Source organism: Neopsephotus bourkii, unplaced genomic scaffold (assembly GCF_033783945.1).
Source record: "Neopsephotus bourkii isolate Nb327-2 ecotype Australia unplaced genomic scaffold, CSIRO-AGI_Nbou_v1 NB_234, whole genome shotgun sequence".
Taxonomy (NCBI): Eukaryota; Metazoa; Chordata; class Aves; order Psittaciformes; family Psittacidae; genus Neopsephotus; species Neopsephotus bourkii.
Genome location: NW_026900744.1, coordinates 6,616,426 through 6,642,808, shown reverse-complemented (window position 1 = coordinate 6,642,808; position 26,383 = coordinate 6,616,426). Strand labels below are relative to the sequence as shown.

Here is a 26,383-nt window from a genome sequence, read left to right as displayed (position 1 = left end):
CTATTTAGCACCCAGCGCTTCTGACCCCACGCCAGCCACCACGAGGCTGCGCCAGCTCCGGGCTCCCCGCGGGCGGTACGAGGTTCCCAGCTCCCGCCTCAGCCGGCCATGTCTGACAGTCATCAGCTGCCGCTGGGGCGGGCCAGGCTCCCTCTCCCCGGCGCCCCATGCCGTGATGACGCCGCTCAGCGAAGCCTCCGCTCTGGCCCACCCGCCGCGGGTGTCTCTGCGGGCCCACGGGGAGGGGGGGCGCCGTGGGCCCGCCCGCCATAGCTGCGTGAGGGCCCCGGCCCAGCCCCTCTGAAGCCGCGAGTGGGCCCGAGCCTCCCTTAGCAACCGCCCCCTAGCGACTGCCCGCCGGCGCTCCACCCGTCCGCCTAGCAACCGCCCCGCTCCCGGCCTCCTGATTCGCTGACCCGCCCAGACTGGACGTCGAATTCCTATTGGCTGCGAAGCGGGAGCAGGCAGCGATTGGCTTTCGGCAGCGGAGGCGGGGCGGGGGGGCAGGGCGGGGCCCGGGCAGTGGGGAACGGCCGCGGTGGCGTCGGCGGCCTTGCCGGGCCCATTGGGCGCGTGGTGCGAAGGGGTACGGCGGCCGGGCGCCGGACCGGGGGGAGGGCAGAGGCGGCGGAGAAGAGGGACGCGCTGCTGACGTGAGCACGCGGGGCGGGGACTCGGGCCCCTCCGCTTCGGAACGGGCTCGACCCGGCCGGGGAAAGGGAGGGGGAGGGGCGTGAATCGGTGGCGTTCTCCGCCGTGAGGAAGGAAAGGGAGCCCGTAGTCCTGACGAGCGGGTGCCCTCCACCAATGAGGAGACAGGGCTGGTGCGGACCCCGCGGCCATTGGCCGGCGGGCGGAGAGGGCGGGGCTTGCGCCTGCGACGGGGCCCGCCCCGAGAGAAGTGGGGGAGGGGTGCGTGGGGTGACCCGCCCACCCCCCCCGTCCTACCCCCTCTCTTCTCCCCTCCTCCGTGCAGGGCTGGCCCGGCAACATGGCCTCGGACCTGGAGAGCCTCAACCCCGGCGCTCGGATCATGACCTTCCGCCCCACCATGGAGCAGTTCCGGGACTTCAGCCGGTACATCGCCTACGTGGAGTCGCAGGGCGCCCACCGCGCCGGGCTGGCCAAGGTGCTGACCCCCGACTCCCCCCGCCACCGGCCTCCCTCCGCCCTTTGTTTACCCCGCAGCGCCGGCGCGGCGGGCGTGCCCGGCCCCGGGTGCCCCGCGATGAGCCGGTGCGCTTTGCTTCCTGCAGATAGTCCCTCCGAAGGAGTGGAAGCCTCGGCGGTGCTACGATGACATCGACGAGCTCGTCATCCCCGCGCCCATCCAGCAGGTAGTGACGGGGCAGTCCGGTCTCTTCACCCAGTACAACATCCAGAAGAAGGCCATGACGGTCCGCGAGTTCCGAAGGATTGCCAACAGCGACAAGTATGGCCGTGCCACGGTGCCACTGCACACATAGTCACTGCGGGGGTTGCTCTTGTTGTCCCAGTTCCCCAGGGCCAGGTCCTGGTGCCGCTCGGAGGTGTGAACATAACGCCCTGAGCAGATGAGGTGTGCTGGTCAGACCGGCTGCGTGCGCGGGGACCTTTGTCGCTCGTGTCATCTGGTAGTGACAGGGGATGCATAACAGCAGTAGAACTTTTTGTTTCTGCCGTGGGTGCCTGTGCGTGTGTCAACATCATCGAAATATTTGGGTGTAATAGCAGAGAAAGGAATGTTCTTGACATGAAAAAGGAGACAAAAAAAAAAGGTTGCTTTAAAAGGACTTTAAGCAAAACAGCCTATGAAATAACTATTTAGAAATAGCATTGGAATTACAACCAGCAATCGGTCTGCTGCAGCTTATTTTATCTTGCAAGAGCAGTACACATCAGTTATCTTAGGATTCTGTTTCTCTAATAGAGCAATTTAATGAAAATTACTCTTTTATGCTATATATGTAACTGTCTGGAATACATATATATACACATACACACATATTACGTAGGTGTTAAGAGCGTAAATTTGATCTCTCAGTTCTGCAGAAAGAGGCTATATAGCTAGCAGGGAATGGAGATCAAGAGCAGGTATTTTGTTGGTCAACAGAGCGTGCTTGGCCAGTTCACTAGCAGGTGAGCCTGGGAATGGTTGTTACATTTACAGTGGCAGAAAACATTGGTTTTGTTGGTTTGGGTTTTTTTAAAGCAGTTCTTTGTATCATTTCTGGGTTTGATTATATCCTTCCTTGCTAAGTAGCAACAACCAGAAAATTAGATCTTTCAGACTGACAGAAGTGCACAAAGCAAAACTGAAAGCAAGCTGAGAAATGGGGAAAGTAATTTTCTTCCTGATCCTTTGTTCCCAAGTCTCACAGAAACAGAGCTGTGGCTGCTCTCACTGCTTTTCTGGGAGTTAGGGTAGGGGTCTGGCTGATAAACATGCATTGGGTATTTTTATTGTAGCTTTTGATTCTTTCACTGGTGAAAAACACTGGTTTAGACTTGCCAGTTATCAAACTACAAACTCTTTAGTATCTTTGTTGGGTTTTTTTCAGGTACTGCACACCCCGCTACACGGACTTCGAAGACCTTGAACGAAAATACTGGAAGAACCTTACGTTCAACGCCCCTATCTACGGTGCTGATGTTAATGGCACACTTTATGACAAGGTAGGAAAACTGTGTTGGTTTTCAGGTAAAGGTTATCCTTGTATATCACATTTCAGAAATGCTAATGTAGCATTTGACTCGTAACTTTTTCTGGTAGTCTAAACATGATAGTCTTAAGCATGAGTTCCAGCTTCTAGAGTAGGCAGAAATGCAGTAAACTTTATAATGTACTTTCTATTTAACCCAGATAATTTCGGCTAATAGAGGTCACAATAAACCTTTGTTAGCACTTCAGTATAATACGGTTCAGTTCAAGAAAACAAAAATTGCTGTTGCCTAAGTGTTGCTTTTATGCTGCCTTGTCCTGAAAGGCTTATGAGCATTGGAAGTGTTGATCAGTGAACATGCAGTGCTTTGGTATCCAATAGTGCATATATTTTTGTGGGACAGCTCTGCAGCCATGATGTGCTAGAATGATAAACATCAGAAAAGGGCATGCGTTCTACTTGCTAGTCTTCTAAATGATGTTGGTGTACTCTTTTAAAAAAGATGTTTCGAATGAAAAGTGGTTTTGTTCAAGAGGGTTCAGACATCGGCTCAAGCCCACACTGTTCTCTGGTGACTAGTAAACAATCAATATCTAAGCTAGCATCATGCAAAACTTTTGTTTTACTTGAACTAGCTTGGTTTGAGCTGTGCCAGTAGATGATTTGTCTTGATACGCTGTTTCACAAGCGTTTGATAGCTTTTGTAACTGTCATTTTAGTTGTGTGGTTCCATTCTTCATAATGTACGTTTAACATGAGGCATGTGTTTTGCAGCATGTAGATGCATGGAATATTGGCAGATTGAACACGATCCTCGATATTGTGGAGAATGAAAGTGGCATCACCATTGAGGGAGTGAATACTCCTTACCTATATTTTGGCATGTGGAAAACTTCCTTTGCTTGGCATACCGAGGACATGGATCTCTACAGTATTAATTACTTGCATTTTGGGGAGCCCAAGTCATGGTAAGATATTTCTAGGGAAGCTTCTAGGTGTAGAAAAACAATACTGTGAAACATTGGAGTCAGTGTCATGGAGTTAAGAGAGTTGAGTTGACTAAAGGAATTGCCATCCCTCCGGTGTTGCACTGCAATTGTATCTGGTGACAAGGACACTAGAAATCTGTAAGAATCTGCAGAGCAGTGCATGTCCTCAGTAGCATTTGTTTGGTTACCTTCTAGAAAGTCCATTTGCTGTCCTGATGTAAAATGTTCCTCAGAATTATAATACGTGATAGGGCAGAACTTGGAAAACTTGTGTATGATTTCCTGAGGCTCTAAAATGACCATACAGAGGTAATACACCTGTTGTCATGCAGGCAGTAGGAAAACAGGCAAACAGATTTTGAAATGTAGCTGTTTATCATAGATGTAAAAGCAGGCTGGTGGATCTTGCCGAGTGGTGCATCAATAGTCTGAGTTTTCGTGACTGTTTGTAGGGGAGGCTCCCAATTTTTTCTGTAGCATGGGTTGCATTTTAAGAGTGAATCATTCCCTTCTGTTCACAAATAAATTTCTCAAGCAACTTAACAATTGTTTCCATGGCACTTCTTTTGGAAGCTAGTATTTTTGGCTGCCTTTTAATACAACTTTGAAGTAAAAAATAATAGCTAGTGCCACGTGACCAGTGAACAACCCAATGCAGTGGCAATTGCATGGGAACATGAAACAGTAGTTAGGTCAGATAAACCTGGTGGCCATTGCTTCTTTCACAGTAGTATGTGGAAGAAGTTAACTTTGCTGATACTGTAGTCTGATTTGTCTAAGAAGGAGCTCTATTCTATTTAAAGAAGGAACTAACAAGCACTCGATATTCTGGAGTAAAAGCAAGTTAAGTAGGTGGGTTTATTTACTGTAGTCAAACCAACTAGGAGTTTTGTGGCACCCTTGAAAAGGTGAGTACAGAGGGAGATATAGCCCCAAAGAGCACACCACACGTTTTGTGCATGTTAAGGATATGTCATTGTGTCTTAGTCCCATCTTGGTCTGAGCAGCTGGAAGAGATGATTCTGTTTTCTCTCCTGCTCTGTGTTCCTCCTTGCGCCGAGTGTACTAGCGATTGCACAGCTGTGAGCTGAGGTGGGTCAGGAAGTGCTCTTCCCTTTCTTCTCACAATTCATGTTTTGGTGTAGTTAAATACATAAGACTTTTTACTTCCTTGCCTGCTTAAGCACAGGTCAGTGGAGGAGACGGTCAGCTTTTGGCTCTTGATTTTTCTTGGGGGAGGTAAAAGTCTTTGATACAGTTTTATAGCTTTGTCTCATCAAACTTTGAAAGAGTCAGTGCAGAGATGGAAGATCTTTTTCATTATTATTATAGTTAATTCTTGCCTCAATGCCCATTTATGATTTCCTGTCTCACTTTGAGGTTCTGTCATGTCAGTTGAACTTAACAGACTTTTCTTATGCCTGCAGGTACTCTATTCCTCCAGAGCATGGGAAGCGACTGGAGAGACTTGCAAAAGGTAATCAGGCAATTCATGACCTGCATTTTGTGGAAGCTGGGATGTACAGCTTCAGTGGGTTTCAGCTCTTTTAGAGTACAGGCTGGCAGACTGAACTGATGATTTACCTTTTAGAATATAGATTTTATCATTTCTGAGTGTTCATTTGTGTATACACACAGGAGAAATGTCATATTACAAATAATGCAGTTGTGGGCTGTCTGACCTTTATTCAGAAAATCCTCAACTATTGATGATTAGGAGTGGAAGGTTATATCCAAGGGGAGAGCCTTCTCTGTGCAGTCTTCTGTATGATCTTTCAAACTGGCATCTGTTAAAGATAAATCTCCAGGACTTGTCCTTTTTCTTCAGGATGCAAGCTAGCACACTTCAAATCAGGTGGTCCATACTTGTAGGGCCTAGGGAAAAGTACTGTTTAGGTGGTAACTTTTCCTAGAAATTACTGAAAAATTAATTTAATTCACAGCAGAACAGTAACATATCCTTGCCTTTACTTCACAGGTTTCTTTCCAGGAAGTGCCCAAAGCTGTGAAGCGTTTCTCCGCCACAAGATGACCCTTATCTCTCCGTCAATCCTGAAGAAATATGGCATCCCATTTGATAAGGTGTGGAGAAATAATCATAATTGTACCAGCTCAGTCAAGGCATTCATGCAGCCCTGTCTCATCTCTAGCAGCAGCCAGGAGCAGACACTTAGAGAGGAAAACAGGAACAGGGAGGGTATAGCACAATCCTTTCCCACTGTACCACCATTTATCTGGCACTTGGGCCTCAAAGAGTTTGATGTTCATTTTTTTTTGAACTTAAAACTATACACAACATCCTGTGTTAGATGAGATCAGCTTCACAGCTTAGCTATGTAGTCAGTGAAGAGAGATTGCTCTTTTTTTGTTTCAGATTTGTCCCCTCCTAAGTTTGCTTGATGTGATCTGCTTCCTCAGTAGAAAGTATGGCTTGTTCCCTGTCATTTTTTTGCTACATTAATAATGTCCTCACTTTCCAAGGTGATAACCTGCCACCCACTTTCCCCCCCATGCACACACATTGAAGATCTAGTCTTTGAGTCCTTACTCAGAAGTACTGTCACACCTGTTCTGTTGTCATGAGCCTTGTTAGACAGTGGGGATCTGTTGAAGGGCAGCAGTGGAAAGCTGATCTAGACTTGTATTTGAATATGAACAGTGAAAGGAAACAGTAGTAGATTTCCACATTGTGCATGAGTAGTAATTTTAGTTGGCCTTAGATACTGTTCAACAAAACCTGTAGCTGATACAGACACCTTTATGACCTTCAGATAGCTAATCACAGAGTATTTTGCATGTATAATCACTTCTCCCTGGCAGTGTTCAAGGCCAGGTTGGACAGAACCTTGGGTGACATGGTCTAGTGTGAGGTGTCTCTGGCCATGGCAGGAGGATTGGAACTAGATGATCTTAAGGTCCTTTCCAATCCAAACCATTCCATGATTTTGTGCTATTTTGACCAGTCATGTTTTAGTAAAAGACTGTTGACTGTTGCTTTCCAGTAAGCAGATATTAACGTTAAGTAGGAGAATAGTAAAAGTAGGTAAGTGCCAAGTCTTTCCATTGCAGCAAGTAGCTCCAACCATCATCTGTAGGCAGGGGTTTCAGACGTACTGCATGTGGCGTGCAGGAACTCTTTTATTCAGATACATCAAGTAAACTCTTAAACTGTGAATAACAACGTAGTGTCTCAACTGTCTTCTAGGTGACACAGGAGGCTGGAGAGTTCATGATAACCTTTCCTTATAGCTATCATGCTGGCTTTAATCATGGCTTTAACTGTGCGGAATCTACCAACTTTGCTACTCTTCGGTGGATCGAGTATGGGAAGCAGTCTGTACTGGTAAGCAGTCTGTACTGGTAGGTGGTCTGTTGCCATCAAATAGATTATTGCATACAAATAACCTATTGCTCTGCTGCTCGTTAAGTCCCCAGTGTTTGTTCTAAGGGAGTGAATTCAGTACTTTTTCCATTTAAGATGTGATATTTGTTTTCTGATACAGTAACAATGTTCAGTCAGCCTCCTGTTTCATGTCCTTGTTTCAACTATGGATAGCATGTAAGAGGATTTTTAGCTTTATGTGGATCAAGTGAGGCTTCAAAGAAAGGGAGGGACTGGTTATCTTACCAAAGATGAAAGGGTGTGCTTGGTGGTCAGGACTCATTAGTATTTTGTCTGGTATTTTAACTGTGATTTATTGATTGTTCAGCCTGGAAATATGCCTTTGGTAACTTAAGTCACTTATCAAAGTATCTTGGCTGAACCTTTAGACTGGATGGTGTTATATCCCTGTAGAGGTACCTTATGAACATGCCTTATATTTTCAGAACTTAAATTGAAGTTCTAGTACAACTACTGCTTTGAAGCACTAGTTGTTACCATGACCAGATGAGAAGAACTCTACTACTCTGAGTAGGCCCAGTTTGTATGGCTCTGACTTCGTCATTAGGGTCTCTGGTTTTGCTGGCTTTTTTTATACGAGCTCATTTTAAAGTAGTCATCTACCAGCAACTCTAAATAGGCTGGTGAGAGTGAGCTTGCTTGCTTCATTATTGTGATAATATCTGGTTTTCTGTTCTGTTGGTTTTGCTGGCTTTTCTTCCCAGTTCTTAGTAATTTAATGTACACCCTTATGATTTGCTGGGAAAGTCTTGAGAGTTCTAAGGCTCAATTACATGTAACTGTGGGATTCTTTAGTTACGCTCCTGAAAGCAAAATGAGGAGGAGTGCAGAGTAGAATTGTTGAGTAGGTGACCTTACTTGAATATTTGCTGTGATTTCAGTGCTCGTGTCGGAAGGACATGGTGAAGATCTCCATGGATGTGTTTGTGAGGAAGTACCAGCCAGATCGTTACAAGCTTTGGAAAGCCGGGAAGGACGTGACTGTCATTGACCATGCTCTTCCAACCCCAGAGGCAGCAGAGTTCCTTAAAGGGGATCTCATGCAAAGAGTCAAGAATGGGAAACAGTGTGCTGAGGAAATGGAAATAGGAGAGGTGTGTAAAAAGGAAGTGGACGAGGATGAGACAAAAAGGTAATGCTTTATGTAGTCCTCTGCTTTTTTATTGGACTATTAGAAATTGGACCCAGTTAATTGAATATTTGCCATTCCAACAGAACAGCAGCAGTCAGAGTTAGCAATAATCTGTTTCCTGGGAATAGGGTATACTCTTAATTTATATTTTTTTACTGTTTGGGTCCCCATTGGCGAGAGTCTGCATTAGACAGGAGATGTACCAGCTTAGAAGGTAGTTCTTCATCTTTTGGACAGACATCCAAAGCCTGGATTGGAAGTGTGCATCGTACACTGGGAGGCCAGAAATAAAAGGGAGTGCACTGGGATCATGGGGCAGTGCTTGCTAGCAGATTCCAGTACTGTCAGTGCTGCAGGCTGCAACATCAATTCCTGGTTACTGAAGGTGGGCAGGCTAATTATCCTACATTTCACAGTAGCCAGCGTTAGCTACTGTTCCTAAAGCTGTTTTTGGTGGTGCTCCTGTAAAGGCAAAGAAGACACTTCAGAATAATTTGGAAACTGTTTGGCTTCCCAGGTGCTGTTTCATAAAGCACTGATCCAAACCAGGCTGTATTTTGTGTAGCCAGGCAGAAATTCAACATGCTTACATGTTTAGTAACCTGACATATGGAATTGTCTTCTGCAGCATCCCCAAGCATCGCATAGGAACAAAAAGGCACAGGGTCTGCCTGGAAGTGCCTCAGGAGGTGAGTGAGAGCGAGGCCTTCCCCAAGGAGGAGCTGAGCTCTACACAGTGTGAAACAGACATGTCAGAGCCTTGTGAGAAACCTACAAGTGAAGTTGTGCAGCAGGGTGAACAAAGGGTCAAGCTTCCAGGTAATCATTCCTCAAGCTTTATCCTGGTACAAGGGAACAGGGTATTTTTCTTCAGGAGGAGAATCTGGGGCACTCTTTCATATGATGCTAGTCAGTAGGATGTTGTCATGTTCAGAAACTCAGACACAGGTTTGTCAGGCCAAGGCAAGCACTTCAGAAATCTATTGTCATGAGAGTTGAGATATTACCATTTGATTTTTCAAGACCAGAGGATGCATCTAGGATGATTTTATGCTGTGCCTGTTAGATTTGTTTGACATTTCTGAGACTGGCTTGAGTAAATGAAATAACCACAGCTTGAACTATTAGCTTTTGTGGCCTATCTGTGGATAACTCCCCGGTGAGAACTATGTAAAACAAATTGTTGGGGGAGAGCAAAGGTGTAGGCAGTCATCCTGTAGCTGCTGCAGTGACTGACTGACAAGGTGGGTCATGGAGATGTTGCCTTTCAGCTGAACTAAAGCGGACAGGAGGTATTACATGTGACTTGCTTCAGAAATAGTATTCCTGGGTTTTCCAGGCCTTTACAGCTTGTATTTCATAACCTTCTATTGGTTTTATTTTTCTATTGAATCTCCCATGAACCCTTATAACCTCTTACCCACAGCATCATGTAGCCAGGAGTTGGGCTGTTTAGCTACACAATATAAAGGATTATCTCTGTTTATTTTGAACTCACTGTCTGCTGTTTTGTTTGATGAACCCCAGTTCTTGTACTGGAAAAGGCAATGAGCAGATGCTTTTATTCTCTCTTTTGCTAAGCCACCCATGATTTTATAGGTGTTTGAATTAATGACCTACTCTTTATATGACTCAATGTTTCTTTTTTATGTGCAGTAGTTTGCTTCCCTGTTTGGCTTTGTGCAAATGGTCTTTCTGCTGCCCAGACTTTTTCTAAAGTCATTATATCCTTTCTTCTAGATCGTGTGGACTCAGCTAAATTTGAAGAACTGAAAACAGTGAAGCTTGAAGAGAAGGAAGAGGAAGAACAAGAAGCAGCTGCACTGGATCTCTCCATTTCACATGCTTCAAATTCCACTTCAGTGTTGCCAGCTGCAAAGCAGAGTGCAACGCCCAGTGTTCAGTCCAGCTCGCCTGCATATTCTGGTTCCTCCGACTCTGAATTGACTGATCTGTTGGCAAAACGAACTGTTCCTGGGCCAGCTGGGGTGCTCACAGTCCACACCTATGCTAAGGGAGATGCCAGTGGATCTGACACTGAGCAGACTTCAGGAAAGAAAGCCAGTGCCACCGCCAGTGTGAGTGAGCAAGAACTGGCAGAGGTATGAATGGCAGGAATACTGAAAGACTGAACTATGTGGTCACGGATTTGCTGTGATAGATCTTCCTATCTGTGCAGATTACCTTTTCGTTCCATTGGTGTTTGCACAGCAGGTTGCTTAGCCGTTAATGTGGGTTATAATACCTACGGGGTTTGCTAAAAAAAGAAAAATCAACAAACCAGTGTTACCTCTTCTAGAAAACCAGAAAACCTTGTTTTGAGAACTACTTTGAATTATTTAAGTGCTTTCAGGGAAAGGGTAGCTTGGTGGTTTTGACACAGGAGTGTCACAGGCTGATTCAGTTCTTTCTATAGCAATAGACACCTCTTTGTACCTAAAATTAATGTCATTCAATCCAGCCTTTATTATGACCACATTAAGATGTTTGAGGGGCTTTTTATATAAAATCATCTACATTTGTATGTCCCTTAAAATATACAGAACAAAAATTGATTGGGAGAATGTAAGTGTTTAAGAACTGCCAACGAATGTTTCATTAGACACCCAAGAGAAGGCTGAAATACTTAAGATCTTACCTGCTGGGGTCTTTTCGAATTATTTTGTTTTCCTCTTTAAATCTGTGTTTAGAGACTGGGAGTTCAATAATGATTCTTCAAAATTCAGGAGTCACAGAAATGGAACAGCAAAGAGGCAAATCTTTTGATAATTAAGCTGAAATTAAGCAAGGGTTCTGATGGATATTTAAACTAAAGAAATTCTGTTGCTGGTACTGATGTCTCCATTGCATATTCCATACAGGGAAAAGGTGAAATTTTGAAAGGGTGTACATGGTTTTTCCCAGTATGGTGTATTTCAAAACAAATTTTCCGTTAAATATTAACTGGCAATGCTAATTTCCATTCAAATAAAAGCATTTCTGCTTCTTAGAAGGCTTGTAGCCAGCTCTGTAGGAGATCAGAGGTAATGACTGTTACGCTCTCCTCTGGCTTCTTTTATGAAAGGAAGAGATTTTAAAAGATGTGAGGTGCATTTAAGATTTGCTTCTGCTTTCAAAGGAATAACATCAAAAAAAAAGGAGGCGGGGTGTTCTTACCTACTGAGAGACTTCCTGGGCTGTTAAAATCATGCCCTTTATTGCCTTGCTTGTCAGGTCGGTAGTGATTTTGTCAGTGTGTCACTTGTTTTTTACATACGAGAAGGGGAAATCACTATTGTTGTAGTCTCCTTCCAGTCTGTCAGTGCAAATAATCAGCAGAGAGGGTGAAAGTTTCCTTTGCTTAAAATAAGTCAGTGAGACTTCATTAGCAGCTTGAACTATACATGGTTTTTATTATTTTATTATTTTTACATTTGAGATTATTTTTTTTAAGTTAACACACAGGATTTCTGCAGAATGCATGAGACTTATAGAGAACCATTCAACTTAGACGTCTGTCTTTGGTTTTGCCTTTTACACGATTCTAATATAAACAGGCTTGCATAAAAAGCTACACTGGAATCCTTGAAAAGTCTCTGTTCTAATGGCTCAACAGAGGTAGTACAGCTCTACCTGGTTTTCCATATCAAAAGAGCTAAGAGCAGTTCTTTCAAAAAGTTAGTTCAGAGCTGAAGTTAATTTCTCAGAAGTAAAATCATGAAAGCGTGTGTACATTTTGTGGAGGTCTTTTTAAGTTCAAAATAAGTTCCTTTTAAAAGTAATGTCAGAGGGACACGTGCTAATTGAGTGCTGAATTGCTTCTCCTTGTCCAGGCAGCAAAGGAATACATAAGATCACTGAAGGAGAGTAAGAAGTCCAAGGGTCGTCGCCAGCCATTGAGCAAGCTCCCACGCCATCACCCACTCTTGGTTAAGGACTGCATTAGTGATGACGGTAACTAAGCCTTGTGCTCTTTGGGGAACTGTAGAGAGGGTCTTAGTTTCTGCTGTGTGGGGTATTCCATTAAATAATCGGCAGTAACCAGGAGTCAGCAAGAAGTCTACATCCTACACAAGGATCTTACCTCATTTTTTTGTGCTCACATCATTAAAATTGTCTCTTGAATGGTGTCTTCTTTCTTTCCTCTTCCATTCTTCAGAGTCACAACTCTGAAAGGAAAATTAAACTAGTAGCAGAGATTTGCATAACTGTACCCATCTTAGAGCATTCCAGTAATTGACGTAAATATCAATGATTTAAAACAAACAACACACAAACAAAAAATCCAACAGCACCAGATTCTTTAGCTGACAGCCTTAGTCTTGATTCGGAGCTGGTGCTGTTCTCACAGTAAGCCTGTCTCTATACAGTTGCTGTGTTTGCAGAAGCCTCTTAAAAAGGAGACCAAGTTATGGCTCCCGTCACACTTCTGTCAGTTTGAGCTCTGTCAGTCTTTCATCTCCATTCATAACTTTGCATTATTTAGTTTCATTTGCAAGAAGGATATCTATAAAAGGACGCATAATCACTGAGTTAATGATCTCTTATCACAGAGGCATCGGAGCAGCTAACTCCTGAAGAAGAGGCTGAGGAGACAGAAGCGTGGGCCAAGCCACTTAGCCAGCTGTGGCAGAATCGGCCACCAAATTTTGAGGCTGAAAAAGAATACAATCAGACCATGGCTCAGCAGTCTCCTCACTGTGCTGTTTGCATGCTCTTCCAGACCTACCAGGTATATAGACCAAGTCTGTTAGGGTTACCCTGGGGATAACTGAAGAGGCTGATGTGGTGCATAGTTTTAAAACCATCATTTTGCATATTGCCAGTTAACAAAAGCTGTATCAGTGTTGCAGTCTTCCCAAGGAATTGTTCCAGGAGAGCACAGTTGGGAACCTCACAACACCTGTGAGGGACTGTTTGTGGGTTCCCAGAAGCTTGCTCAGCTGTTCAGCAGAAGCTTTTGTGTCTGTGGCTTTTGCTTGAGCCACTGAATGGAGCTCAAATGTTGCTTCAGCTGACTATAAAATCCCATTTCTCTTTTCCAGACCTTCACTTCTACACTTAAAAACAACACTTTAACTCCACTCATATTACATGGTCTCTGGGGAGCTGGCAAGAAAGAGAACCTTTTACTTAAAAGGATTTAGGGTTGTGTTTGTGGATAGAAAGCTGTCTCGTCTTGGAGTGTATCTGGCTTGTGGAAGTGCGCTTTAACAAAGTGCAGCTGTAGCAATGCATAGCTTGGGGTTGGTTGCAGAACCTCTTTGTCATGTTGATTGAATGCTTAGGCAGGAGTCCCGTACTGAATTTTTTGGTGTGCCTCAGCTTGTAAGGTAGCTTGAATAGTTATCTGATTGTGTGTTAGACCTGCAATTTAGAGATATTTTTCCCTTCTTGTATGCTAAATATATTTGATTCATCTGAGATTGCTGTGGTGGCACTAGAAATATGCTCACCACAGTTTGGGAAATAAAAACCTCAAATTTTTGGTGAGGGTTTCTATTGTGTATAGTTCCTAATTTCCATGAGACCCATAAACCATAGTTTCAGTTCAATCTTGCTATTTCTGTCTGAGGGTAGATTCTTGTCGGAAGCTGCATAGTACCTGGGGATTTCACTAGTGCTGACAGTGTATAAAGTTAACAATTTGTCAACAGTTTCAGTTCTGTGAGTTTCTTTTTTCAGTTCTAGATGCTGTTAAGCAGAAAGCTCTAGCTGCAGGTTTTCAAATGTCTGTCCACACCATGCAGTGAAGCAGAAACTTCCAAGATTTGAGCTGTGGTTAGGTTCTCCTTTCCAACTTCAGAAAGTCTATCGCAAGTCTGGGAACTCACTTCAGTTACCTATTCAAATAAAAAATTGGCACAAAATGCCAGACAAATACTCACTTTTCCTTTGTGAAGAAGAAAAGTATCTAGCTGCTTGGTGGGGAGAAAGAAGTTCCATTTTCTTCAATTTTGTTACAGATTTCCTTTGGTCATCTTCATTAGGGACTGTAGTGATAGGACAAAGGGTAATGGGTTCAAACTTAAACAGGGGAAGTTTAGAGTGGATATAAGGAGGAAGTTCTTTCCTGTGAGGGTGGTGAGGCACTGGAATGGGTTGCCCAGGGAGGTTGTGAATGCTCCATCCCTGGCAGTGTTCAAGGCCAGGTTGGACAGAGCCTTGGGTGACGTGGTTTAGTGTGAGGTGCCCATGCAGGGGGGTTGGAACTAGATGATCTTAAGGTCCTTTCCAACCCTAACTATTCTAGGATTCTATGATTTAGTCTTTTGGTTGACATGCAATATTCAGAGTGAATCAGTAAATTTTACAGAATCTGAATAAACAAGACTTGTTGAAAACATGTCAGTTTCCTTCCAACTGTGATCCTTAGCTGGACCTTTTTCCTATCTTTTGATGCACTGTAGGAGGGACAGTGCAGCTTCATTCTGTTACTGCAGTTTCTGCTAATAATATTTTTAAAAGATCAAGCAAGCTACTTCGTGGTGGCCTATCAGATACAAAAGATGATTGGAAACTTTTCTTCAAAGAGAAAGATTAATTTCTTTTTAACTGTTAAGAATGATAACTTTAATGGGAGCATGCCTGTGTAAACTTGGCGTGTAATTGCTGTTTGGTTTTACGTTGGTTTAGATGAACAGATTCCAAAAAAGATTAGCCTGAAAGTCTCCTGAGCTTTAACTGGGAAACTACATTTTTAGTCTGCTGCTTATTTCCCAGGAACAAATTAGTTTGAAAGCCCATTAGACTTGTTTAGAGCTATGCTAGGGATTGCAGTAAATACCTATTTGTGTGATCATAATCCTCCCACACTGAGGTAAGCTAAATGTACCATGTTGGATAGCAGTGTTGTTATCCTCTGTATTAAGGGGTGGGGGAATGCTGCAGAGGAGTTGAGCATAGAGCATGAGGTGGGCTTGGTGTTTCTTCTGTCAGAAGAGATGCAGTTTGATCTTGTTGCTCTTCAGAGGGATACAGTTCAGAACTTACGTTTTAGCCATTTTGGCAGAAAATAATTTCATTCTGAAGCTGCAGTATTGGAGGATTTTATAAACTTAGCAATATTTTCACCTAACCTACTAAGTCTTTAATCTTTCAGCACCTTTATTTCTTTACATTGGATATATGTTGGGATAATGGGTGAGTAAAGATGATGTGAGACACTTTTACTTGTAAAGCTGAAATTCTTTGTCCATCTGTTATAGGCAGAGTGTGGAGGCAACAGTCAAAGCTCTGGAGTTACTCCAGCCGCAGTGGATGGGAAGATCCGAACCAAACCTCTGATTCCTGAGATGTGCTTTACTGCAACTGGCTGCAGCACTGACCTCAATCTTTCAACCCCCTACTTAGAGGAAGATGGAACCAGCATACTCATCACCTGCAGGAACTGCCATGTCTGTGTTCATGCAAGTGAGTGCATCCAGACTTGACTGTTAACTCTAGTATTCTCTGTTGTAAGTCTGTCCACATAGCGAGCCTCTACCAGTCTGTTTAATGTACAAATAGACTAACTTCAGCCCTTTTCTGAATGGTACATACTCAAGTGCTAGCCATTGAAATACAGAATTAGCTTCATGGGTAACTTCAAATACCTGCATCACCCTGAGGCTCATTGATTTTAATTCCTGCTTTATTTCTTGGTCCCAGGGGAATGGGTGTGAGTTTAGGTAACCTCCTGACTGAGATATGTCTGGTTTAGGTTGTTACGGTGTATCCCCTGACAAGGCCACTGAAGACTGGATGTGCTCCAGATGTACAGAAAATGCCTTAGAAGAGGTAAAGTTTCTCCTAAGATTCTTACAGATGGAGCCTGGCATATCTGGGAACTTGGTTACAAAGTTCATTTCCATAGTGGTGTTGGTTTGGGATTATTTTGTTCTCTCCTGTGGATAGAAGGCGATTCAGAAAACGTTTAGGAGTCAGTCTCTTGCATTTTGGTTCTTTTTAAGCTGTAACAGTATATCCTTTTAAGTAGTGCAGAGCTGCTGAGCTCACTTGGGTCTTGGGAAGATGTTCTGCATGAGTGTGGCAATAGCTCCAATGTCTATCTTAATTTATGGTAGCTACTATTTCTAAAACAGAAAGTAACTTTTGTTAATAACTGGGGAGGTGTGTGCATATGAAGAAAACAAGAACGGGATTCCCTCAGAAAGCTCTAAATCAGCAGAACAGGTTAAACTTTCAAACTGTCTTTGCTCATGGCTTTCCAGATCCTTTTACATATCCTCAGAGGATATAGGATTTTACAGTTGTAAAAGGAATCTGTAGCAAGCAAGTTAAACAAGTCTTCAGTGGTAGTTCTGCTTGCTTTCAACAGACTTGGAGTCTGTATCTGTTGCCCTAAGGGCAGCAGCTTTTGAGAGCTGAAGGGTTGATCTGTACAAGGGAGTTCTCTTCTGACACTGAAACTATTGTCTTCTTCTGGGTATGTGTTTTGAGGGGGAAGTTCTGAAGCAAGTGTACTGCTCTGGACTTCATTCTTACAGCTAATGCTTTCTTCCTCGTGCCAGGACTGCTGTTTGTGTTCATTACGAGGAGGAGCACTGCACAGAGCCAATGATGACAAGTGAGTGTTCCAGATTTTTTGATCTTAAGGAAGAGACTCAATTCCTAAGTAGGTGAGGGTAAGCTAGTAAAAGCCAGTGTCTGCATTTTCGTGTAACAGAGTGATCAACAGCACCTTTCATATTCTGTGTTATATGATAATATAATGTCATATATTCGGTGATAATGTGTGTTTGTTGCATTCACACACAGCAATCTTTGTCTCTTCAGGTAGTGCCATACTCATTCTTTTGGTTGCTTAGCATTTTATAGCACAGAGGTGTGATGTGCAGAGGTGTAAATGTACCACATAAAAATGATGTTTCTGATGAGATGACATCTTTCATTACCTTCTCACAAAGAATTTTGGTTGCTCCATGTAATGCCCTGTGGCTATGGAGACAAATTACAACCATTGCTTTAAGTAGAACAGCATACTGAAATTCAGGATACTTCTGCAGCAAGTATACTGCATACCACTGCCTGTTCTGTGTTGTCCTATCAGGCAGGCTTTTATAATGCAGGCATTCAACCAGCACTAGCCAAACTAAATTGTCCTCCTGTTAGCCTGTTAGTATTACAATGGAAGTGTGAAGAAGTCTTAGTTTTGCCCCACAAGTGCCCAGTTACTAGCAGTAGGAAAGAAGATTACACTGCTGCTTCTCAGAGGCTATTTATGGTGATTTATGTGGCAAAACTTCAACACACCTGTATTTACTTAAGCTCCAGAGCATCCTCTGTCTGCCTAATGCATATTAATTTCTTTTTCCCCTCTTCTGTCCTGACAGATGGGTTCATGTGATGTGTGCTGTAGCTGTACTGGAGGCAAAATTTGTGAACATTGCCGAGCGGAGTCCTGTAGATGTTGGCAAAATTCCCCTGCAACGTTTCAGACTGGTAAGGATGTGCTTCACTGGTGGGGTTTCAGAGTGTCTCCAGTCTGTTCAGAATCTGGAAGACTTTTGCTCATCCCTGCAAACCCAAAGTCATCTCTCCAGACTGAACAATTCGATCTGCACTGTTCTTTGTGTGGGAAATAGCAATTGTCCCTGTTGCCATTTTTGATTCTTTCCCTGTTTCAGTATACATTTATTTGGATGAGAAGCCGTTAAGGGGGCACAGTTTTCAGTATGTGGCAAATGACATTTATGCGGTGTTGCAATGGTGATTTTTGTTGTTACTTTTAGAATCCCTAGTATGTAGCTTGCTTTATTATTGATTGCTATTGAGCATGGAAGTGCTTCAGGATATGCGAGGCATTTGTGTAATGGGTGAATATCTTCTGCAACAAAGCAGCTGTACTTAACTCTGCTAACAGCTCACCTAGAGGGGAAAAATATTTTAACTGCTTTGCATATGCTAATGCATTACAGATAACATTCTTTTCCTACAATAGCCCATCCCGCTGGACCCAGGTGTAACTGGGCCAGTAGTGGTAGTGACAGAATTTTAACTGTTAATTCTCTGGTCTTTGCCCATTATTCTAATCTTGTTTGTCTTTCTAACTTTAGCCAGGTGCTGAAAGGCCCTGTTGACTTTAGAGCATTATAGGATGATTTAATCAAAAATCTCCCATTGCTAGCATCCTTTGGTTGCATGCTCTGTGCATGTTGAGCAGCAGGCATTTAATGCACATTGGTTTTGGCTATGGGTTTACTTTATGAATTATTGCCTTGTCATAAGCTAGAACTGGTGGCCTTCTGCTTCTTTTTAATCAGAAAGTAGCAGTGCTCTCACAGGATGGTATCAGACCAGCTAGCCATTTGTGTGGAGTAAAAGCCAGTTTAAACCTCTAGTTTCCTGTCCACAGAAATGCATCTTCTGCAAGAAACGAAGAAAGAGAATTGCAGGTTGCTGTGTACAGTGCTCACATGGTCGGTGTCCCACATCCTTTCATGTCAGCTGTGCCCAAGCAGCAGGAGTCATGATGCAGCCTGATGACTGGCCGTTTGTTGTCTTCATTACCTGCTTCAGGCATAAGATTCCATCTCAGTCAGAGGTGGGTAGATGGATGATTCCCTGGAATTTGAACTGCAGGATCTTGGAGGGACTGAAAAGGTTTAGATTGTGGGATTGATCCTTTCAGTTCTTCATTAAAGGCTCTCTCACAGTGTTCAGTATAATCTAACTGGTGTTGGATTCTGATCTCAACCTTGCTGCTGCTCTGAGTGACCTTAGTGAGATCCTTTATTCTCTTTTGGTTTGCAGCCCAGAAGTATTCATAGCATTACATCCCTCCTGTGGTTGTTGTAATGAGAAATAATAGCGCTTTTTATATGTTAATATAAAATACATGGTGTTAAGAGCTGTGGTACTTACTATGCAGGAGTTAATGCTGGGACTCCAGCAGGCTGCATCAGTGGTCATTGAATTTCTTAAGTGATTGATTAGTTTATAAAGTTTTCATGTAGCTATTTTAGCTATCAAAACCACAACAATCTATTAGAGAATTATTTACTGTAAAGGCCTTGCATTGCTCTGAAGAATGATAATTTATTAAGTAACTTAAAGGACAGCAGCATCTAACAGATCAGGCTTTAAGCCTGTGAAAGACCACAGGCAGAACTTTTCTAGAAGTGCTGCTGATAGTATCTTGAGTTACTCAGCCTGAACTGAATTTTGCTTCCTTGTCTGCCAGCACTGGAGCTGTGGTCCTCAACTCATTCCTTATTGAGTCACTGTGTAAAAAATTCCTTTTTCTTTTTCTCTTCTCAGCGAGCTAAGGCTGCACTCCAGGATCTGTCACCCGGACAGATAGTCATCAGCAAGCACAAGAATGGTCGCTTCTATCAATGTGAAGTGGTCAGCCTTGCAAAGGAGATTTTCTACGAGGTTAACTTTGATGATGGTTCCTTCAGCGACAACTTGTATCCAGAGGACATTGTGGTATGTCGTGCAGTGGGAGTCTGGCTCCAGTAGAGGGCACATGATGCGAGGCAATTCTTGCTGCTGCGGAGCAGATACACCAGGGGATGTGGTAATTGTTCCAACTAGGTTGGGCTGTGGCTGAGATGTGCTGCAAGATGTCGTTAGGGGTGTTAATGAGTCTGACTAAACTGAGGACACATAGGAACAGGTGTAACAGGTAGTGCAGCTCATCTCTGGCTGCTTAGCAATGGTAGGTCTGAAAGAAGACCTGCCAATACTTGTATACCATTCTTGCATGAAGTACATCGAAGTTGGGCCCACTATTGGGATTTAAAGATAGATGATACGGATGGATGTGTCAGCCTAGTTATTCATCCCTAAAATAGAGTAATTGTTGGGGTGGTGTGCAGTGTGATGGGGATGGACTCCCTGGGGTTTTACTGAATCTTCACATGAGGAAGCTGCTTACCCTTCTCCTTGTCTCTCCCACCTTTCTCATTCATGCTGTAGAGTCGAGACTGTCTTCAGTTAGGTCCCCCTGCCGAAGGGGAAGTTGTACAGGTGAGATGGACAGATGGACAAGTTTACGGAGCCAAGTTTGTTGCATCACATGCCATCCAGATGTACCAGGTACAGAACTGAAGCTGATCATGATGACAGGGCTGTTCTTAAAGCCAGCAGAGCTATGGGAGAGTTATGCGTAAACACTTCAGGGGAAGTTACTCAGTGTTGTCAGCAATGCCAGATGCTGGTAACAGTCACTGGTGTTGAAAGCAGAGTTGGTTGCTTGTAGCTCTGCTTCTGTCTGGCTACGTACATGAAAGTGTCAGCTTCTGAAAAATTCCTGGTCTGTAATTCTTCTGCAAATTCTGTTCCTATAGGTTAAACTACCTAAAATAAGCTTGGGTTTGCTTTTCTCTATTCAGTAAGTGCTTCATGCCTTACACACTTCCAAAAGGTGCAAGGTTCAGGCCCTATTAAAGTGACCAGCCAGGCTGTCTTGTCAGGTATTACAAGAATATGCCAAAACTTGCTGGGCTGCTTTATTTGTCATGGGATTGGTGAGGTTCTGGTTCAAGTCTGTTGCAGTGTGCATACCTCCACATGTATCTTATAAAATTCAAGTGGTTGAAGATTATTTCATGGGAGGCCTCTGTGGGGAGGAGAAGGCAAGTTCTGGGTAGCTTTGGGAGGGTTCTAACTTCTGAGACTGCTGGAAGAACAACTTCTGTTTTTCTTCTAGGTGGAATTTGAAGATGGGTCACAGCTGATGGTGAAAAGGGATGATGTATATACTCTTGACGAGGAGCTTCCTAAAAGAGTGAAGTCAAGGCTGGTAGGTAAACAGGGTACAGACTTCTAAAGAAGCTCATGTAACTTCATTTGTTCTTGGACAGCAAGCTGAGAGCATGGCAGCAACAGATCACAATCTCCTGCTCTCAGTTGTTATGAAACTTGGTTGATCAGGCTACAAAAGAAGGCTCTCACTCTGGAGCGACTTTAATTCTCCTCCTGCAGTGATGGGAGTTTATAGTTAGTGTTTGGGACAGTACTTTGACACCCTTTCATGCCTGCATTTGTAAGTCTCATTGTCTATCCCATTACAAAGAATGGCCAAGCTCCTTCCCTTATGCTTTGTTTGGAAAAGCTCCTCATAGGGTGGCATCAAGAGAGCTGGCCACCTTAAAATTGTAGAATAATTCAGGTGGGAAAGGACCTCTGCAGGGCTCTCTCCGGTCACCTGTTCCAAGCAGGGGTAACTTTGAAGTCAGATAAGGTTGTTCAGGGCTCTCTCCAGTCAAGTTTTGATTATCTCCAAGGATGGAGATCCCGCAGCCCCTCTGGGACCTGTTCTGTTGCTTTACACTTCCTGCTATAAAATACCTAACTATGGACACCATGCTAGGGTATCTTCCTTTACATCATGGTCATGCATGCCTTAATGCAGACTCTGTTAGAGGTTAGGAGAAGAACCATAGAATCATAGAATAGTTAGTGTTAGAAAGGACCTTAAGATTATCTAGTTCCAACCCCCTGCCACAGGCAGGGACACCTCACACTAAACCATCTCACCCAAGGCTCTGTCCAACCTGGCCTTGAATACAGCCAGGGATGGAGTATTCACAACTTCTCTGGGCAACCCATTCTAGTGTGTCACCACCCTTACAGGAAAGAACTTCTTCCTTACATTCAATCTAAACTTCCCCAGTTTAAGTTTTAACCCGTTACCCCTTGTCCTATCACTATAGTCCTTAACTAATAGTCCCTCCCCAGCATCCTTTTAGGAGCCCTTCAGATACTGGAAGGCTGCTATGAGGTCTCCACGCAGCCTTCTCTTCTCCAGGCTGAACAGCCCCAACTTTCTCAGCCTGTATTTATACAGGAGGTGCTCCAGTCCCCTGATCATCCTTGTGGCCCTCCTCTGGACTTGTTCCAACAGTTCCATGTCCTTTTTATGTTGAGGACACCAGAACTGCACACACTACTCCAAGTGAGGTCTCAAGAGAGCAGAGCAGAGGGGCAGGATCACCTCCTTCGACCTGCTGGTCACACTCCTTTTGATGCAGCCCAAGGATGCAGTTGGCTTTCTGGGCTGCAAGCGCACACTGCTGGCTCATGTTCATCTTATCCTCAGCCAGCACCCCCAAGTCCTTCTCCGCAGGGCTGCTCTGAATCTCTTCTCTGCCCAACCTGTAGCTGTGCCTGGGGTTGTTCCAACCCAGGTGTAGGACCCTGCACTTGGCATGGACGATATCATAGATGAATCCTGTGACCAGGTGTTTAAACATGCCTGCCCCATAAGGCACAAAATGTACTAGACTGCTTGAAAGTTAGAACAGATGAGTGTGTTCATTCTTTCAAGAGACTGCTTATGAACTTAAATTAGCTACTCAGTTAAATTTGAAACCTGTGATTCTTTAGATCTCTGATTACAGTTTATTTAAACTTATCCCCAGACTTTTCAATTTGGTTTCTTAAATATTTTTCTCCTTGTGTTTGGTCAGTTTTTGAAGAAGGCTGAATGTTCCCAAGTGTCCTGGCTTGGTTCTTCCTTGCATGCAGTAGGCAGATGTGGAGGCAGAAATTTGACCTATGTTCTGGTGACTAATTCTGCTTTTTGTCTCTTTAGTCAGTAGCTTCAGATATGCGCTTCACAGAGATCTTTGCAGAGAAGGAGGTCAGACAAGAGAGGAAGAGACAGAGAGTGATCAATTCACGCTACCGTGAAGATTACATTGAACCTGCATTGTACCGGGCCATCATGGAGTAAGCGCTTCCTGTGGCAGAGGAAGAAGATTCTCACCTCTCCCAAGGATTTAAACGTTCCAGTACAACAGGCCATATTTGGATGCTTTAAATCCAGGGGGTTTTGTTGTTGAGTTTGGGTTTTTTTTCTCTTTTTTTCTTTTTGTAAGGAAGCTAAAAAGCTGATGCTGTGCAAGTAGCTGGAAGGCAGCTGTTGGATAGCGAAACAGATCCCATTTGCTGAATCTGATGCCTGCAGACTCTTGGTCTGAAGTTGGGTCCTAACTGAATAAGCCAGCTTTGGGGGCGTTGCTTTCATCTCGTCAAGCAGCCTTGCTTTTTTTATTAGAGACACTTTTGAGAGGTGGCAAACTCTTTTGGGAGTTATAGCCGGGAATCTTGGCAGCTGCGGAATAGTACAGTCTATTGTTTTAATTGAATAATGTTCCTGTATTTTGGGAGTCTCCCTGGTGACCACACCTGGGCTTGAGCAGGCAGTATTACTGGTGCTTGAAATTGAACCTTTTTTTATATTTATATCCCATCTTTTTGTCGCAAGCAGCTTCAGTCTCTTCTTTCTCAGCACCTCCCTTCTGAGGTAGGCTGGTCAGATCCAAGCAAATAGGAGGTGCTTGTGTGAACAGGTGAAATGTGAAATTGAACCCTACAGGACAAATTATTTAACCCTCCATTTAGTATTTTTATTCTGATGCTTCTTTTGACTTACTCAATCTTAAGTTTACTTGTAATAGTATGTGCCTCGGAGTCAGTGAAATCTGTCTGGAGCCCTGCACAGTGCAGCCTTCTAACAAGAACAGGCATTCAGCTCCCAACAGACATTCAGCTCCCAAAGAGTGAGTTTTAAATTTCTCCCTGTCCCCTCTAGGGCAATAATGACCAAAGGGGCAGAGTCCTAACTCTCCCTTCTAGAAATCCAAGCATCACAGTATTGGGGACGACAGGGCAGTGGTATCTGAAGCAGTGCAGTACCCCTTGTGTGGCAGCGCTGTCTGTCTTGTGGCTGCAGGCTTTTGCTTGCAATAGCTAATATTGGGTCTGGGACAGATAAAGCATGCACCGAACTGTATGTATTACTGAAGGGCTGTGCAGTGCTCTTCTGAAGCAGGAGTGCTTCTGTGTTCCTGCCTGGCAAAGGTTACCACATGTCTTTATAGAGTGTTAGTAGGGCACATCTCAATTGTGTTGGAAAGAACTTGCTACCCCAGCAATTGGAAGCTGAGTTAAGCTGGGTAGTAGGTGTACCTGGAAGATGAGCCAACTTGCTCCTAGTAATTTAAGCATTAACACACCATAATAGGAGCTGTGTAAATACATGTTCCTTTCCCATTCTGTAGGAAAGGGATTTTAGGCTGTGGAGCAGATTGGCCACCTTCTTTTTGCATGGAAAGATGGGTTGACTTTTCCTGCTGGAGAAAACTATGGTTATGTGTTCTCCAGAAACAGTTCAAGAGGAGAATTTTCTAGTGAAACAGACCTAATGCATCCCTGCTTCTATAGGGACATGGCAATGTGTCTGCAAAGTCTGGATTTGTAACTTGTTTCCTTTTGTTACATAGGAACGCTATAAACCAAACTCTTCCGAAACCCCGGTGCATCAATTTGTGATTAGCAATAAAATGTAGTATTGTGTAGTGATACAACTCTTGATCAGAAAAGAAATAAACTACAACTTTTATAAAGAAAAATCTTACTTAGCCCTACATTTTTATAGGGTCAGGAGGCTGATATGAATAGCAAAGATTTGCACAACCACTGTTTTGCGTAGGGGTATTCTGTCCCATTTTTGTGGTGAAATACCTTGTTCATCAGTATTGGAAGGCTTAAGCAGATTCTGAAAGGAGATAGCAGCTTTCCTTTATGGCTTTTTTTTTCTTTTTCCCATGTCCACAACTCCTGCTCTCAGGGTATTAAATAGTTTTCTGATGAAGGGGATAGTTGGTTTGATAAAACTAGTATCTCAAGACCAGAGTCTAGTAGCTGCAGTTACTCTGGTCTAGGCAATGGGAACAAAATTGCACTTTGATGTCTTAGCTTGTACATAAGCCTCTGTGAAGCGATGTGTTGTGAGCAGACATGGAGAAGAGCTGACAGAGCCTTAAACTTTCCTCTGTTCTGTCGGGGTTCATTTGGTATTAACTTCTCAGGCTGAACAATACCTGTGTAATACCAAAAAACACTCTTTTGTATCATCTGCCATTCTCTCTATGGAGAACAGGCGTCTGTGTTCAGGCTTTCTTCCCAAACTGCCATATAACTTAAATGCACCTTTTAGGTGCCATGTGCTACCTGTGCTGCAAATGCTTGGCTCAACAGCTGCATCCTAAAACAATAACGAAACAGCTGGATTTGTTTGGAGTGCTGTTGTTCAGCTGCAGCAGGTTTTGCCATCCACCTCGTAACAGTATTGTGTGACTTTGAAGAGCTCCTTTGTCTGGTATTTGTTCTAGAAGAGGAGCTTTGTTATGCTGCGTTTTGTGTGGGCTCCAGATCTGCTCTTGTCAGTTGGCTGCACTGTGTTGGAAACTGCTGCCATCCTGCACTCCCGAGACAAAGGGCCTTCCCAATTTCCCCATCTGTTCTTGTGCTGCACCGTTCAAATGTGAGCATACTTTACCTACTGCAGTGATTGAACTGCGTTTTGGCTTCTCCATGAACTTACAATCGGTGCCCCTGATGTTTGAGGGGTGTGTCTTATTTGACTTTGCAAAAACAATTGGTTTTATGGCTTGAGGTATAACAGGTAGCAATAAAAGCTCTGTACAGAGCAGCTGTCTCAAAGGTACATGTGCTTTCCATTACCTGTACTTTGATCTTGATTGTTAATAATTTTCTCCAGTGGTTTGTTGTTTTTGGAAGTGTGTTTATCCCCGTTACAGCATCATTCCAGTGCGGGCAAAGTGCTGCCAGAGCATCAGCTAGGTGGGTGCTTCTTGAATGTGTTCAGTAGGAAATCACACTCAGTATACCCCACAGGAGCTCTGGTGGCCCTTCGTTAGGCCCATTGTAGGTGATGCTGCAGGCAGTTGACCTTCTCACTTCACTTTTCAAGAAGCTTCTGTTTGTAAGTGGTTCAAGTTGGACCCATAAAAAGCATTTTTAGTATCAACAAATAGTAGCTTGCCCTTAATTCAAGATGAACTTTGCAAGCTAGTGATTACTTTTCATAATGCTGAAGAAGGTGACTGTATTCTTTGTAGAGTGTCTGACTGCAGTTACATATCTGCTTATGGGTGGACTTCTAGGAGATCAGCAGACCCCTCAGATGACTGGAGACAGTGCTGTCAGTAGCAGGACCCACTCTCCTCACTCCTTCTCTCGCTTCCCAGTGTTTTGAGCTGGGTTGAATTGATTCTGCACGGTTTGAGGAGCACAGCCACATATCCCAAGGTTTCCAATGCATCTCTAATCTTCTATTCTCTAATTGGGCTCCTGTTGTCTGACTTGTCTGCAGTTGTGCTTGTTTCTTTTGATGCAAACATGGGATGAAGTCAAGACTGGTAGCCTGTATGTTGTTTTCAGTTTGATGGAGTAATAAATTTAAATTCCAAATGGACAA

The 26,383-nt window shown here is 43.7% G+C and overlaps 1 protein-coding gene across 2 annotated transcripts; it reads left to right on the top strand.

The window, feature by feature from the left end:
* Positions 1–467: 467 nt before the first annotated feature.
* KDM4A (lysine demethylase 4A) lies at positions 468–26,383 on the top strand. Of its 2 annotated transcripts, none has more exons than XM_061345063.1 (22): positions 468–586; positions 977–1,129; positions 1,257–1,432; positions 2,541–2,655; positions 3,417–3,610; positions 5,059–5,108; positions 5,610–5,713; positions 6,837–6,974; positions 7,916–8,166; positions 8,795–8,985; positions 9,907–10,268; positions 11,979–12,099; positions 12,699–12,877; positions 15,354–15,558; positions 15,848–15,924; positions 16,659–16,714; positions 17,481–17,589; positions 18,503–18,691; positions 19,408–19,578; positions 20,071–20,190; positions 20,804–20,896; positions 22,691–26,383. In XM_061345063.1, exons 2-22 carry the CDS (start codon positions 992–994, stop codon positions 22,829–22,831), a joined length of 3,180 nt encoding a protein of 1,059 aa, XP_061201047.1. In that variant the 5' UTR covers positions 468–586; positions 977–991; the 3' UTR covers positions 22,832–26,383. The 2 variants fall into 2 exon arrangements, with proteins under 2 accessions (XP_061201047.1, XP_061201049.1); XM_061345065.1 differs by having other exon boundaries at positions 553–576.

Coding starts and splice junctions, on each gene's coding strand:
- KDM4A (XM_061345063.1), top strand. CDS start 992: ATGGCCTCGGACCTGGAGAGCCTCAACCCCGGCGCTCGGATCATGACC. Junction 8,167..8,794: donor GACGAGGATGAGACAAAAAG/GTAATGCTTTAT, acceptor TGTCTTCTGCAG/CATCCCCAAGCATCGCATAG. Junction 16,715..17,480: donor CACAGAGCCAATGATGACAA/GTGAGTGTTCCA, acceptor CTGTCCTGACAG/ATGGGTTCATGTGATGTGTG.